The 15,529-nt window shown below is 34.2% G+C and overlaps 1 protein-coding gene across 1 annotated transcript in view; it reads right to left on the bottom strand.

The window, feature by feature from the left end:
• The window catches only part of LOC140440503 (uncharacterized), a 112,055-nt gene that overhangs the window by 89,757 nt on the left and 6,769 nt on the right, over positions 1-15,529 (bottom strand). The window contains exon 2 of the mRNA XM_072530917.1: positions 6,626-8,035. Within this exon, the coding sequence (XP_072387018.1) occupies positions 6,626-7,933 (1,308 nt within the window). The 5' untranslated portion in view covers positions 7,934-8,035. The remainder of the gene's footprint in view (positions 1-6,625; positions 8,036-15,529) is intronic.

Raw genomic sequence — 15,529 nt, 5'->3', positions numbered from 1 at the left:
ACAGAACGTAGTGTAAAACAGTATATACATAGTAATTTGAATACCGTTATTCACACGGATTTAATAAAACAGGAGCTTGAAAAATTGCATAGTTTTACAAGACATACAAGAAGAATTCCTCAAACCAAAAAACCAAAAAATAAAAGTCAAAGATCAGGACAAGACATTATATAAAAAGAATAGACAAAGAGATCAAAAAAGCCATCAAAATGGCTATGGACACACAGCTGAGAGAACAATGTGCGGAAATACAGCTATTACAACAGAAATACGATTCATTCAATATGCATAAAAAAGTTAAAGAAGCTGCAAGCTTATACAAGCCTAGAAGAGTTGGATTTTTGGCAGACAACCAAGGTAATCCACTACTAAATGTGGAAGTGAGACTAGACACTTGGAAGAAATATGTGGAAATAACATTTGCAGATGAAAGGCAGATTGCCATTAAAGACATAGAATACCAAAGAGGACCCCTGATTACCACTGAAGAAGTCACGGCAGCTATTAGAAAAATTAAAGATGGTAAAGCTGTAGAGCCTGACAAATTTTATACAGAATTCCTGAAACTTATGGACGACCAAGGAATAAAATAGATTACGACTATATTAAACAAAATATATATATAACTGGAAATATTCCTCAAAGCTGGTTAAAGTTGACCTTCGTAACTATACCAAAAAAAATGAAATGCAAAAACATGCAAAGACTACAAAATAATTAGCCAATTACTTAAAACGATTTTAAAAGTGATATATAACAGAATGTATAAAACATATGAAGAACAAGTGTCATGGACACAATTTCGATCAGCGATACTTTCGGCGCCCGAGAAGCTCTATTCTCTATACAAGTGCTTATCCAGAGGTGTTGGGATGTCAACTGTGTTGTATATATTTGTTTTATCGACTACAAAAAGGCATTTGATAGAGTAAAACACGACAAGCTCATATCTATCTTAAAAAAGAAGCGGGCATGGATGATAGAGACTTGCGAATTATATATAATTTATATTACAACCAAACTGCCAACATTAAAATTAATGACAAGTTGATAGAGACAATCTCCCTAGATAAAGTCGTGAGACAATGATGCATTCTGTCTCCAGTGCTGTTTAACATCTACTCGGAGCGTATCTTCGAGCCAGCACTGGGACAACTACAGGAAGGCGTCTTAGTTAACGTAGTGCGTCTAAACAACATTAGATATGCTCACGACGCAGTAGTTTTTGCAGATATCCTAGATGGTTTACAAGCAATAATGTCGCGCATACCAGAAATAAGTCGATAATATGGGCTAGGAGATGATGAAGAAGATCCAGAGTTAGAAATTAAAAACACAAAAACATGTAATGAATATAAATATCTGGGATCTATAATATCTAAAGAAGGCACTACCAAAAGAGACATCGAAAACAGAACGCAGCAGGGAAAAAAAGCGGTAAACATTCTAAACTCTCTACTATGGTCTAAAGATATTAGACAAGAAACGAAATTGACAATCTATCGAACCTTGGTAGACCCTATTATGACTTATAGGGCAGAAGTTTGGCAGATCACGAAAAAAGATAGAAAAAAAAATAGAAAGTAGTAGAAATGGATTTTCTAAGGAGAGCGTATGGTGTATCCAAAAAAGATCATATCAGGAATGAAGATATTAGGAGGACAAATACTATATATTCCAGTGTAGACAGAATTGAAACGAGACAACTAGTGTGGTATGATCACGTGAAACGAATGAATGAAGATAGATGGCCAAAGAAAGCTTTAAATTACATACCACAACAAAGAAAAAGAAGGGGAAGGCCTTCTGTTGCCTGGGAAGAAAATGTACGGCACATAATGAGAGATAGAGCCATCAAAGAAGACGAATGGATGGACAGAAAACGATGGCGGTCGAAATGCGAGAAGCGGCAGAGGCTGTAGGAACCTCGCTTTATATATATATATATATATATATATATATATATATATATATATATATATATATATATATATATATATATATGTTAGTTAGTAAGCCCGAAATATTAAATACACATCTTTTGGTAAATCAACAGCCAATTGACAGGGTAAACAACTACACATATCTTGGTACTAACATAAACAATCAATGGGACAACTCTATTGAAATAAAACAACGCATAGGGAAAGCAATATTAGCGTTTGTAAAGATGAAGTCTCTTTTTAGAAGTCGCGATTTACCACTTAGTACCAAAATCTCTATCATCAGATGCTATGTATTTTCTACATTATTATACGGAGTAGAAGCTTGGACGCTCTCTGAAGCTTTTTTAGGAAAGCTCGAGGCCTTCGAGATGTGGTGTTACAGGCCCATCTTACAAATTTCATGGGTGGATCGTGTGACTAATATTGAGGTCCTACGTAGAATGGGCAAGGAATGCGAGATCACTAACACAATCAACGAGCGCAAATATAGCTTGGCCATGTTATGAGAAATGAATAAAAATATGGCATATTTGCAACTAATTCTTCAGGGCAAGGTCTTTGAAAAGGGAGGACCAGGAAGAAGAAGAATATCTTGGCTTCAAAACCTAAGGAAGTGGTTCAATATGTCTACAACCGGACTATTCCGAATAGTTGCAAGTAAAGTTAGGATAGCTATGCTGATCGCCAACTTCCGGAACGGATGGGCACCGTAAGAAGAAGAAAGTATAAGACAAAAATATCCAACAAATTTATCACCACCGAGAGCTGTTAGACCTTTTCGGAATCAAGAGTATCTCCATGCTCGGTCATGAAAACATCAGACATCAGGCGACATTAGCGTATCACGTATCATTAGCGTTCTCCCAGCGTACGGGACTCTTCCTAGCTTCTTGTGAGTCAAAATAGACCATGATCAAATAAAAAAAATTGCAATGCATTTCATTAAAAAACATAACAGCCCGACCGGCGATTATGAGCAGCGTAGTAAGGAAAAATACTTATTGAAGTAATATCTCGACCCAAAAGAAGCTCGTCAGTATATTGCCTACTAGATATTAGATAACTGAAGATAAATTTATATGAACCATTTATATCACATAATTTTTTGCGTAAGATCACATGGTATACTTTCCTTTTCTTTAACTTAAATAAAGTATCTCGATGACATATCGCTGGCTCAATATTACAAGGTTGTATGTAAAATCTTTTTCACTTTCAGACCTTTCAATGTAACAAGGTTGTAGGTGTAAAGATGGTATTTTTTGAATTTGTTGGTAGATGTCAGCACATATGTCAAAAAAAATTCATAATTCAGTATCATAGGGTCATGTATTCACATACAACCTTCTTTGAAAGTAATATAAAATGTACACTGTAACAAATTTGTATGTGTAAAACATTCTCTTTCCTTGGGGTCAGAAAAGTAGTAAACACAATCATAACCTAGCGATTAGTGAATAAGTTATGTTCTTTAGTCATAATTTTCAAATAAGGCGAAACATGGAAAAATGTTTTATGAAGGTAATAGTGACAAGGATTATGAACCATCCGATTAAGTAGGGAAACTAAAAGGTAAAATAATTAACATTGTCAAGTATCTAAATATTAAGATAATACTTATCAATTGGGGTTATGTTGATTAAACATTATCATCAATAATTATTATCATCGACAGCAAGCAGGATAAAAAAAGAATTTTTTCTATCTCTCTCTAGAAAATATAGTTTTTACAAACATCGAGATTTTTTTATTATTATTATATTATCGTGTTGATGTAAGCAGTGAAAAATTTTTTTTTCTATTTTAGAAGAAAACAGAACTGGTAGGCGACACAGAAACGCAGAAAATTGAAAGTGCAACAAGAGAAAGAAACTTTTTGATCAAGGACTGGAATATGTATCGATAAGAAATAAAACAGTCACAGCGTAGAAACTAGGATCTCTTTTCGATTATGTTAGAATATCTTGTAGCCATACTAGTATGTAAAAAGAGAATTATTATTTTTTATTTTAAGCCATTAAGAAAATTATATTTGAAATGTAAATTCTATGAATAAGTTCATTTTATTTATATGTATAAATATGTATTTATATTTATATGTAGAAAAACTGTTCCAATACTGCATTAATGGAATGATAAACCCAGAGGAGTGAAAGACATCATTCATATCCACTATACATAAAAAAGGCAGAAGAGACGAATGTGATAATTACAGAGGCAGTGCCGTGACAAACTCGATCAGTAGAATATACGGAAAAGTAATTAAAAAAAGAATAAAAAGCGAATATAAAGACTTAGAGGCTGAGGAACAGGCAGGATTTAGGGAATGTAGATCTACTGTTGACCATTTGTTTTGCATTAGACAGATTATTGAAAAGAAAATAGCCGTGAATCAAGAAGTACATTTATTGAATGTAGACCTACGAAAGGCTTATGATAGCGTACCACATTATAAATTATGGGAAGCGTTAGAGAAAACAAACATAAGCATGAATTTAATAAAGGCGACGAAGGAACTGTACGCTAAAGGTTGGAAATAATCTGTCAAGTGGATTACAAATGAATAAAGGCCTTAAGCAGGGCTGCTGTCTCTCCCCGACATTATTTAAAATTTATCTAGAACAAGCTCTAAAACTGTGGAAGCGCAAATGTAGAAATATGGGAATGCCGATTAACAACAATAGCATATACACTTTGTCATTTGCAGATGATCAACTAGTGATAGCACAAGATTATGAAGATATTGAGTATATGACTCGAAAATTAATCGAGGAGTATAAAAAATGGGGACTTGAAATCAATATTAAAAACAGGACCTCATATTGGAAGATGGAGAAGTTATCAAACATTGCAACACATATAAATATTTAGGTATGATCATCACAAAAGAAGGTAACGTAGACGACACAATTGAGGAGAAAAACAACCAAGCAAGAAAAGCAATTTCCCTTCTCAATAGTATCCTTTGGGATCAATCAATCTCTAATAATAACAAGCACAAGATATATAACACAATCATCAAAAGTATAATTAACTACAGTAGTTAAGTATGGCAAATAAAGGAAAGATACAAGAGAAAACTTTAGGCAACGGAAATGGATTTCTGGAGACGTTCAGCTGGAAAATCTAGACTAGGAAGAGTAACGAACAACCGAATAAGAGAAATTATGAAAGTAAAACATACAATAGTAGACGATATTGGTACTCAACAACTTAGATGGTACGGTCATGTACAGAGAATGTCTGAAGAACGTCTCCAAAAACAAGTCTTAATGTGGACCCCTCACGGTAGAAAAAAAAAGAAGACCCCGCCTTAGTTGGAGAGAAGGCATCAATAGAGAAATGAAAGACAGAGACATACAAGAAGACTTATGGATGAATCGAGAGGAGTGGCAACTGGGTATCGGAAGACGTAGGAGAACGTTTCAAACCGATCTATAATTATATATATGTATATACATATATATATATATATATATATATATATATATATATATATATGTATATATATAATATATATATATATATATATATATATATATATATATATATATATATATATATATATATATATATATAGTGATGGTGTGTGACAGAAATGATAGAACGGATGAAATAAATGAACGCATCCTACTGGGTAAAAAAACCTACTGGAATTACCAAAAATTCCTGAAAGAAAAATACATTAGTAAGAAAACCAAATTAAAAATTTACAAGACTGCAATCAGGCCAGTGATCACCTATGGAGCAGAGACGATGTGCCTAACACAAAAAGATGAAATGAGGTTGGAAATCCTAGAGAGAAAGATAATTCGACGAATAATGGGACCGGTGAGAATAAGTGTAGGCGAATTTAGAAGATTAACCAATGAAGAAATTAAAGAAGTCATCGAGGGTGAAGACATAATCAAGTTCGTGAAGACGCAAAGGCTCAGGTGGCTGGGACACACAGAAAGAGCTAACCCAGACTCTACCCTAAAGCGAATAACTGGATGGAGACCAACAACAAAGAGACCAAAGGGGAGACCCAAAACAAGATGGAGAGATCAAGTCTTAGGAGACATAAAGAAGCTGAGAATCTACAATTGGAAGGAGCGCTGTAAGGACCGGAAAGAATGGAGGAAAATTGTAGACAGGGCCAAGTCACACACGCTGCTATAATAATAAAAAAAAAAACAACAGCGGACTGATTCTCCGCAATAAATAAATCAGAGAGCCCAAAAGGGCGGCAAACACTCCGCCAGGAGTGAATAAGCCATGATGATGATGATATATATATATATATATATATATATATATATATATATATATATATATATATATATATATATATATATATATACTTCTGCCTTTCTTGCAGTGACACAACAAATATATAAATGCACAGTTGCATGTGACATTTAAAAAAATCAATAGCGCATCTTTGATGTATCATTTTTGTATCCCTATTTTTATACTAAAAATTAAAACCTTCAATCATTAAAATGTTTTTTTAGTTATTAATGTGTACTGACCCGTTTTGTTTAAAAAAAGGTATATTGAGTATCCAAATTCCACAGAAAAATTATGAAATTTTTTAGAGTTAATATTCTCCGTAAATACAAAATGTAACATAGAACCTTGTAATATTGAGCCAGCGATATAACTTTAGTAGGCTTCAAAGTATCACTACTTCCTTAATTTGATTTAACTAGCGTAATATTCTTAAGATCGTCGTTGTTTAGGTAGCTGATTATATGCCACTGACATACTGATGGCAATGAAGGTAAAATGGTTTCCATGAATAGGGCCACCTCGTTAAACACACCCATTCTTTGTAGTCCTCTTTTATATAACGGTATGGCCGTTGTAGATACGTCACTATATATTTCATAGTCTTTGAGATATTTGCAAACAGATGTTAAATTCTGATATATATGTGGATTTTGCAAATATCGAACCAATTTAGTACAATTATATGAGTTGTGTAAAAACGTATACAATGAAACAGAATTTCCTATCAATCTAGATTTCATTAATGATATTTCTTCCTGGCACTTTGTATAAAAGGCTATTAGTTTGTCGGTCAGATCATATTCTGTTGGGGATATTGGAATTTTACTGAGCAACAGCCAATACTGAATAATTATTTTAGCAGTGTACTCAAAAGAAACCTTATCATTATTTAACTGTTTGACTAATAAAGACCATACGGTTTCATTTCTACATGGGTTTTCTAAAAAGCCTCCGTAAGCAATTAGCAATTTGATAACTTCTGGTTGACAGTTTACCACTGCATAGTACATTGGAGTAAAGTTTTCCGACTGTGATTTCCTGCTAACATCTGCACCTTTTTTAAGCAAATATTTGACGACGTTAATGCTACCAGATTTGCAAGCAGCGTGTAGTAACGTATAGCCTTTTAACTCCAAATTTATATCTACACTTCTCTTGAGGAATTCTATTATCACATCTAAGTAATCACGCTCTGCTGCAATGTGTAGTATTGTATAGTTTTTGCATTTTCCGTCTAATTTATAAGTAGCACCTTTCTCCAAAAGGAGTCTTACTGCTTGTACACGACCGTTTACAACAGCGAGATCTAAAGGAGATTGCTTGCTCACATTTTCCACATTTATTTTGGCTGTGTTTTCAATTAATAGATTTATAATGTCAACATCGCCGCCAGTGGTAGCATAATGTAGGGGTGTATGGCCAGACATATCTATTGCATGCACATTGGCGTTACGCTTCAGTAACATTTCAACCATGTCTTTTTTACAATGTGCTGCAGCTTTATGTAGTAGTGTCTGTTCATAACGATTAACAATATTGACGTCGGTTCCATTTTCCAAGAAATACTCTACTATATTAACATGTCCACTAACGATAGCTGTGTGGATGGGATGACTTTTAGGATCATCGATCCAACGTATACCATAATAAAATAACTGTTTAAGCATATCAAGGTCACAGTTCAAAGTAGCTGTGTGTATTATTATGTACATATGCGGATTACTAACACTCCGATATGTCTCTTTTTCCGATGTGTCTTCTATGTTTTGTTTATCTTCCAGTATCGTATATATTTCAAAATTTCAGTTCAAAATCTAAAAAAAGACATTAGTTAAAAATATTATTTGAAATTTTCAATATAGGAGGCGTTTTTAAGTAAGTAGTTTTTTGATAGATAAAAAAGTAAACTTTCTGTAACAAATTATATTTTTATAGAGATGTATATGTAATAGCAACTTTAGAAACTATGCCAATTCTTATTGGTACAGGTGAGTCACAGGTAAGAACAACGGGGGGGGGGGCAGGGGGGTAGGTCATATTTTTGTACGGCATTTATAAATTTATAATTACTTAGGTAAGTAATACAAAAATAGTGACCTGCGACCTAATTTCGTAAAGTTTGTTTAGCAGAAAATGGTTGACTTCAATTAGTGCGGTCGTAAATATTATTAAATTTATCTGACTTGGCCCATTGTTAAGACCGGTCCGAAGCAATAAGCAGACGAGGTAGACAGAGTTGGTCTTTTGACAATTAACACTGACTAGACGGTACTCCTATAATAAAGCAATGGATCCACAAAATTTACAATAATTACGACGACAAAAACAAAAAAAATGTAAAATATATTGCTTTGCCTTATATACCCGAAATTAATATTTTCAAATGAGTTTTAAAATAAATTAAATCTATTTTAATTGCTAAGATTATAGAAAAGCAAACATTAATAAACGATTCCAACCCTGCGCTTAGTTGATAAAGTGCCGATTATAATCTTCTTCTTCTTCTTTTGGCATCATAACCCTGGATGGGTCTTTGCCTGTCTGGCTATGTCCTTCCATTCAGATCTCTCTTGTGCCCTTCTTCTCCATTGTCTTATGTTCATTGTTTTCAGGTCGTCTTCCACGTCATCCAACCATCTCGTTCTGGGCCTTCCTTTTTTTCGCCTTCCTATGGGCTTCCATTGTAACATTTTCTTTGTTGTTTTTGCATCGTTTTGTCTCTGCACATGTCCCAGCCATGACAGTCTTTGACTTTTCACAAATCTTACAATGTCATAACCTTCATTTAACTCATTAACCTCGTCGTTTCTCCTGATTCTCCATGTGCCATCTTCCTCTTGTACCGGGCCATATACTTTCCTCAGTATTTTTCTCTCGAATGTCCTGAGTTGGGCTTCATCTTTTTTCGTCATTACCCAAGTTTCACATCCATAGGTTACTACGGGTCTAATCAGTGTTCTGTAGATAGTCATTTTGGTTCTTTTGTCTAATAATTTCGATGTCATCAATCTTTTATTAGCATAGTATGTACGATTCCCGCTGGAAATACGTGCATTAATTTCGCTACTTACGGAGTTATTCTGATTGATTTCTGTGCCGAGATATGTAAAGGCATCCACTCGTTCGATAGTATAGTTGTCTATTGTGATTTTCATTGTCAGTTATTCTTTTGACTGTCATATACTTCGTTTTTGCTTCGTTTATTTTGAGACCTCTTTTTCTTGCTTCAGGATCAATTTGTTTGAACACTTCTATTAGTCGTGGCTTATTCCTACTAATGATGGCTACATCGTCTGCATATGCAGTAATTTGTACTGATTTGGTGTTTATATGGCCGGTTATATTGGTTTTTCTGATGACTGCCTCAAGAACTAGGTTGAATAGCATGGTTGATAGGGCATCTCCCTGTCTTACTCCCATGTTGATGTTAAACAAGGGAGTCAGTTCTTCATCTACTTTGACTGCGGCTTTTGAACCCTGCAATGTCATTTTTATGAGGCTAATGTATTTCTTAGGTATACCTAGATTACAAAGGTCTTCCAGCATTTTGTCTCTTTTCACACTATCAAAAGCTTGTTTAAAGTCTATATACATATTATATAGGTCTATGTCGTATTCATAAGCTTTTTCTTGTATCGTTCTTAGTATGAATATGTTATCTGTAGTGGATCCGATTATAATCTGCTCTTACTAAAACTAACTTTTCAGCGGTTTAAATCAAGAAACGTAAAATATTGTCAGCTAAATAGAGTATTTAAACAACAAAGTTTCTTCATACCAAAAATAAACTGTGAGTACATTACCAATTTAATACAAATTCAATATTATTAAATATTATACATAACCCATAATTCAATACAACACATCAATTAATCCTGTTTCTGGTTTTTTGACAACTTCGACAAGTCGAACTATTTAGCCGATACAGGACCGGCTCTAGAAAAATTGCATCAAATGAAGAGGACGAAAATTAAAAATGGATGATTCTGAAAATATTAGCATACCTACTACATCATCAACATCGACATATTCCAATGCAGTAAGCAACTTCAATTTTCCTTCAAAAGAACAAGCCATTATTCTGTCAGCTATCCAAGGTATTAAAATACATGAATACATAGTAGCCATAGGGTCTCTACTCACACCAAAAAATGTTATCTTTGCATCACGAATAGCTAACAACCGAGTTTGTATTTACCTGAACAATACTAGCATAGTAGATACCTTACTAAACAACCATAAAACAGTAGTCATCCAAGGCAATGAGATAAAAATTCGAAGACTTATTACGCCAGCAAGGAAACTAGTAATATCAAATATCTGCCCCAGCATCCCGAACAGTATTCTAGAAGACGAAGTGAAACAACTAGAAATAACTGCAGTATCCAAATTACGTTTTTAAAAGTTGGCATGCCCGAGTCTGAGTAGTCATGTTTCAACACCTACTAGATTCAATGCACATAGTGGCACTTTTTCCTCCATAGACTTATCTATCAGTGATTCAACTTTAGCTCCGTTTTTACAGTGGAATACATTGGACCACCTATACGACAGTGATCATTTTCTAATAATAATTACTCATGACAAAGATGAAAAAACCTGTACAACACCATATGAAACGTGGAAATTAAAGTCAGCTGATTGGGAAAAAAATACTCGAACTTAGTAAGCATAAGTATACCAAATCTCGTTATACCAGATAATATAGACACTACTCTATCATCTTTCAATGGTATAATCTTAGACGCAGTCAGACATTATATAGGAAAAACCAAAAATATCACAAAAGCTCCTCTTCCTTGGTGGAACACTGAAATCGCATCCGCTTTAAAGCAAACAAAACATGCTTTTAATATATACAAGACTTTTAATATATACACACCTAATAACTTGAACAATTTTAGATCTTTAAGGACCAGATCTAGATTTTTAATAAAGCAAGCAAAAAAAGAGAGCTGGACCAATTACGTGTCGTCAATTGACTCGTCTACGCCCATAAGGGATATATGGCAAAAAATAAGGAAAATAAAAGGTTCAAAAACATTTAACCATATTGACACAATAACTACAAATGATCTAACAACTTCAGACAAACACGAAATCTCAGAAATTTTAGTAGAACACAATCAGTTGTATTCAAACAATTAGCAGTACCACCCAAATTTCTTCGAACATAAAGAAAGAACAGAAGCATCAAAAATTAATATAGAAGATACTGCTAAGCCACTAAACACTTCCATAACACTTGATGAATTAAATGAAAGTCTTAATAACCCCAAGAATACCTCACCTGGACCTGATGACATACCACCAATTTTCATCGAAAAACTACCTATAAGCGCGAAGGTTACTTTAGTAGAGATCTTCAACAAAATTTATCATCATCATCATTTTGGCTTTACAACCCTGTGTGGGTCCTAGCCTCCCCAAGAATTTTTCTCCAGTCGTCCCTATCCATCGCCTTCCTCCGCCAAGCACGTATTTCCATATTTCTCATGTCTTCATCGATGTTATCTAGGAATCTTGTTCTGGGTCTTCCTCTTCTTCTTTGACCAATAGGTCTATCAAGGAGCGTTTTTCTAGCTGGGTCGGTTTGCTCCATCCGCATTACATGGCCTACCCACCTCAGACGTCCTATCTTTATGTGTTTTACGATATCTGGTTCCTGGTATATCCTATAGAGTTCGAAGTTGTATCGTCTTCTCCAGACACCATTTTCATTTACCGCTCCATAGATGCTCCTTAGTATTTTTCTTTCGAAACATCCTAACATGTTTTCATTGCTTTTTGTTAAAGTCCAGGTTTCTGAACCATATGTTAGGACTGGGCGTATTATTGTTTTGTAGAGTTTTACTTTTGTATTTCTTGATATAACTGTAGATTTAAAAAGGAGATTAAGCCCAAAATAGCATCTATTAGCCGTGCAAATTCTGCGGTTTATCTTTGCGGTAGTGTCATTTTCAGTATTGACGAGCGTTCCCAGGTATACAAATTCGTTAACTGCTTCGATGACGTCATTTTCTATAACAAGTGGCCGTAGCGTTTGTGGTTGCGTACCTATTTTCATGTATTTTGTTTTATTGGTGTTTATTATTAAACCCATTTTTGTAGCCGCTTCCTTTAATGCTACGTATGCTTCTCGTGCTGCGTTTTCCGTTCTCCCAACAATATTGATATCATCAGCATATGCTAAGATTTGCACAGATTTGTTATATATTGAACCGGTAGTTGTGATTTGTGACGTACGTATTACTTTTTCCAGAGCTAGATTGAATAGTATACAGGAGAGTGGGTCTCCCTGACGTAGCCCGTTATTTGTTTTAAAAGGTTCAGAGAGTTCCCCCTGGATTCGTACTTTGCATTCAACTTTTTCAAGGGTTAGTTTGGTTAAACTTACCAACTGATTTGGTACTCCTAGGTCTATCATTGCTCTAAACAATTCTCTTCTATTTACAGAGTCGTAGGCTGCCTTGTAGTCTATAAATATGTGGTGCGTGTCTACACCGTATTCCAGTGTTTTCTCTAGAATTTGTCTTAGGATTGAAATCTGATGAATTGTTGATTTACCACCTCTGAAACCAGCCTGGTATTGTCCTATTATTCGCTCTGCATATGGTGCCATACGATGGCATAGTATATTGGAGAATATTTTATATATAAATGCAGCGTATAAAATATTCTCCAATATTGTCAACAAAATTTATTCGACCCATAAATTTTCATCTCTCTGGCGCGAAGCAATTATAATACCATTTTTAAAAAACGATAAACCAAAAAACTTATCTTCTTCGTATCGACCAATATCTCTTACCTGTAGCATCTGCAAAATAATGGAAAAGATTCTAAGCAAAAGATTAAAATGATCTTAGAAAAGAAAAATCTCCTTACATCCATCCAAAGTGGGTACCGATCAGAACGGAAGATAATATTATAGCATTAGAATCTGAAATACACGAAGCTTTTATACATAAACAAAAATTAATAGCAATTTTCTTTGACATCACAAAAGCATTTGACACCACGTGGACTTCTTAAAAACAATGAAAAGTTGGAAAATAGATGGCAAATTCTTAGCCTTCACCAAAAATTTCCTGGAGAACAGAAGTATAAAAGTTAAAACAAACAGTGTCATGTCAACTAAGAAATCACTGGAAAATGGTATCCCTCAAGGATCTGTATTAAGCCCCCTGCTATTTTTAATAGCAATCAACAACATATCTAACCATTTTATGCTTCCAGTAAAAGCAAACCTTTACGCCGATGATCTTGTAATATATATGAGAAGTAAAAACCTAAAATCAGCTGCATCAATATTACAAAATACACTAAATAAATTAGAAGCAAATACAAATGAACCAATTGGACATCATCCAATCCACAGCATTGCGCATAGTTTTCGGAGCTTTCAGAACCACGCCAATTAGCAGCCTTCAAGTCCTAGCAGGAGAACCGCCATTAACTCTCAGAAGACGATATTTTTCAATGTGTTGTGCTACTAAATATCTCAGTGCAAAGGAAAACCCGTTTATAACAAGCCTAATAAGGAGCAACTCTCCAAATCTGTACTCAAATAATTGCCCTAGAAACTTACCTTTCAATGAACGAATAAATCGATTGGAATTCGATATACATCAATTGAGAGCCACTTCTACAAACAGATGCCAGTCTCCTCCCTGGAAAGTTCAAATACCAAAAGTAGATTTTACCTTACTTAACTATCCCAAACATTCACACAATCCTTCTGAAATAAAACAACAATTCCGGTCTACCATCTCCAGATACCCTGATTTCAAACTAATTTTTACTGATGCCTCTAAAAGCAGTAAAGGTATAGCTGCTGCAGCTATTTTTGAAGACAACACCTCTGTCACCCGTCTAGCCAAGGAGTGTAGCATATATACTGGAGAACTGCAGGCAATCTTTAACGCACTGAACCAATGTACCAGCAATGATATAAATTTTCTTATTATATCAGATTCTCTAAGTGCCTTAAATAGTGTCAAGCAGATGTATCCTACTCATGCCAATTTAGCATTAATAAAAGACAATCTATACAATGCCCAAACATGTGGTAAAACATAACATATTTATGGGTACCATCCCATGTTGGGATAAAGGGTAATGAAGCAGCTGATAAAGCAGCAACAGAAACTATCAATAACATCACAATTCCTATTATGCAAAACATACCAATCTCAGACCAAAAAACATTAATAAAAACTTACATTAACAAAACCTGGCAAGTAAAATTGAACCATACAGAAGCAAAATTAAAAATTATCAAACCAGATGTTACTTCTGCTTCACTACCGCTTCCCAGCTCAAAGACATTACCAAGTAGTTATTAACAGACTGCGGCTAGGTCATATAAAATTTACACATGGATACATCATCTCCAAGGACCCTCAGCTGATTTGCCACACCTGTCAAATACCATTTTCAGTGTAACATATAATGATAGACTGTCCAGTGTACTCAACAGCAAAATCGATTAATTACTATTTAAATGGGAATAAGCCACAATTAAAGGTTAAAATACGTTTATTGACGTTTCAATTTCCACTTCGGAAATCGTTCTCAAAATACAAACATTAGTAAATTAAACAAATTTTGTTTTTTGTTACTTAGTAAAAAATTCTTCTAATAATTTAATTTTATCTGACTCATCTATATTGACAATTCAGACATACATTATACATTTTAAAGTAGACCACTTTAAAATGATATTGCCAATATTGTTGAGTTGCGTTCCTGGGACGACTTTACTTATAAGATCAGATTCATGAAGAAGTTCATTCGATTACATGAAATCAACTTTAACTTGAGAATATCCGTCAGAAAAGATCATAACATGTAATTCGTCTTTAAAAAGACAAATACATGCCATGATGACAGTAAAATTCTCCTGTTAGTGATTCCATAGTAAATTATGAGGGAAAAACCAGGATAAAAACCTCATAATACTATCCCGACATGGTAAGTATTTGATCTTGCATTTAGTTTACCTTCAATAAACACCAAATTCCGATTTTATATGTTTGTTGTTTAAAAAATATAAATGATGTATTCTCTATATGTTACTGACTTACCAATACTGGTATTTTCCTTTTAATAACTTCATCTTTCAATATGGGTAACCAGATCTTACTACATTCTGCCGAGGAATTCGCGACACAATTGGTCTCATTTAGCATAATTAGACGGATATTCTCAAGTTAAAGTTGATTTCATGTAATCGAATGAACTATCTTATAAGTAAAGTCGTCCCAGGAACGCAACTCAACAATATTGGCAATATCATTTTAAAG

Source organism: Diabrotica undecimpunctata, chromosome 1 (assembly GCF_040954645.1).
Source record: "Diabrotica undecimpunctata isolate CICGRU chromosome 1, icDiaUnde3, whole genome shotgun sequence".
Lineage (NCBI taxonomy): Eukaryota > Metazoa > Arthropoda > Insecta > Coleoptera > Chrysomelidae > Diabrotica > Diabrotica undecimpunctata.
This window is presented reverse-complemented; position numbering and strand designations above follow the sequence as displayed.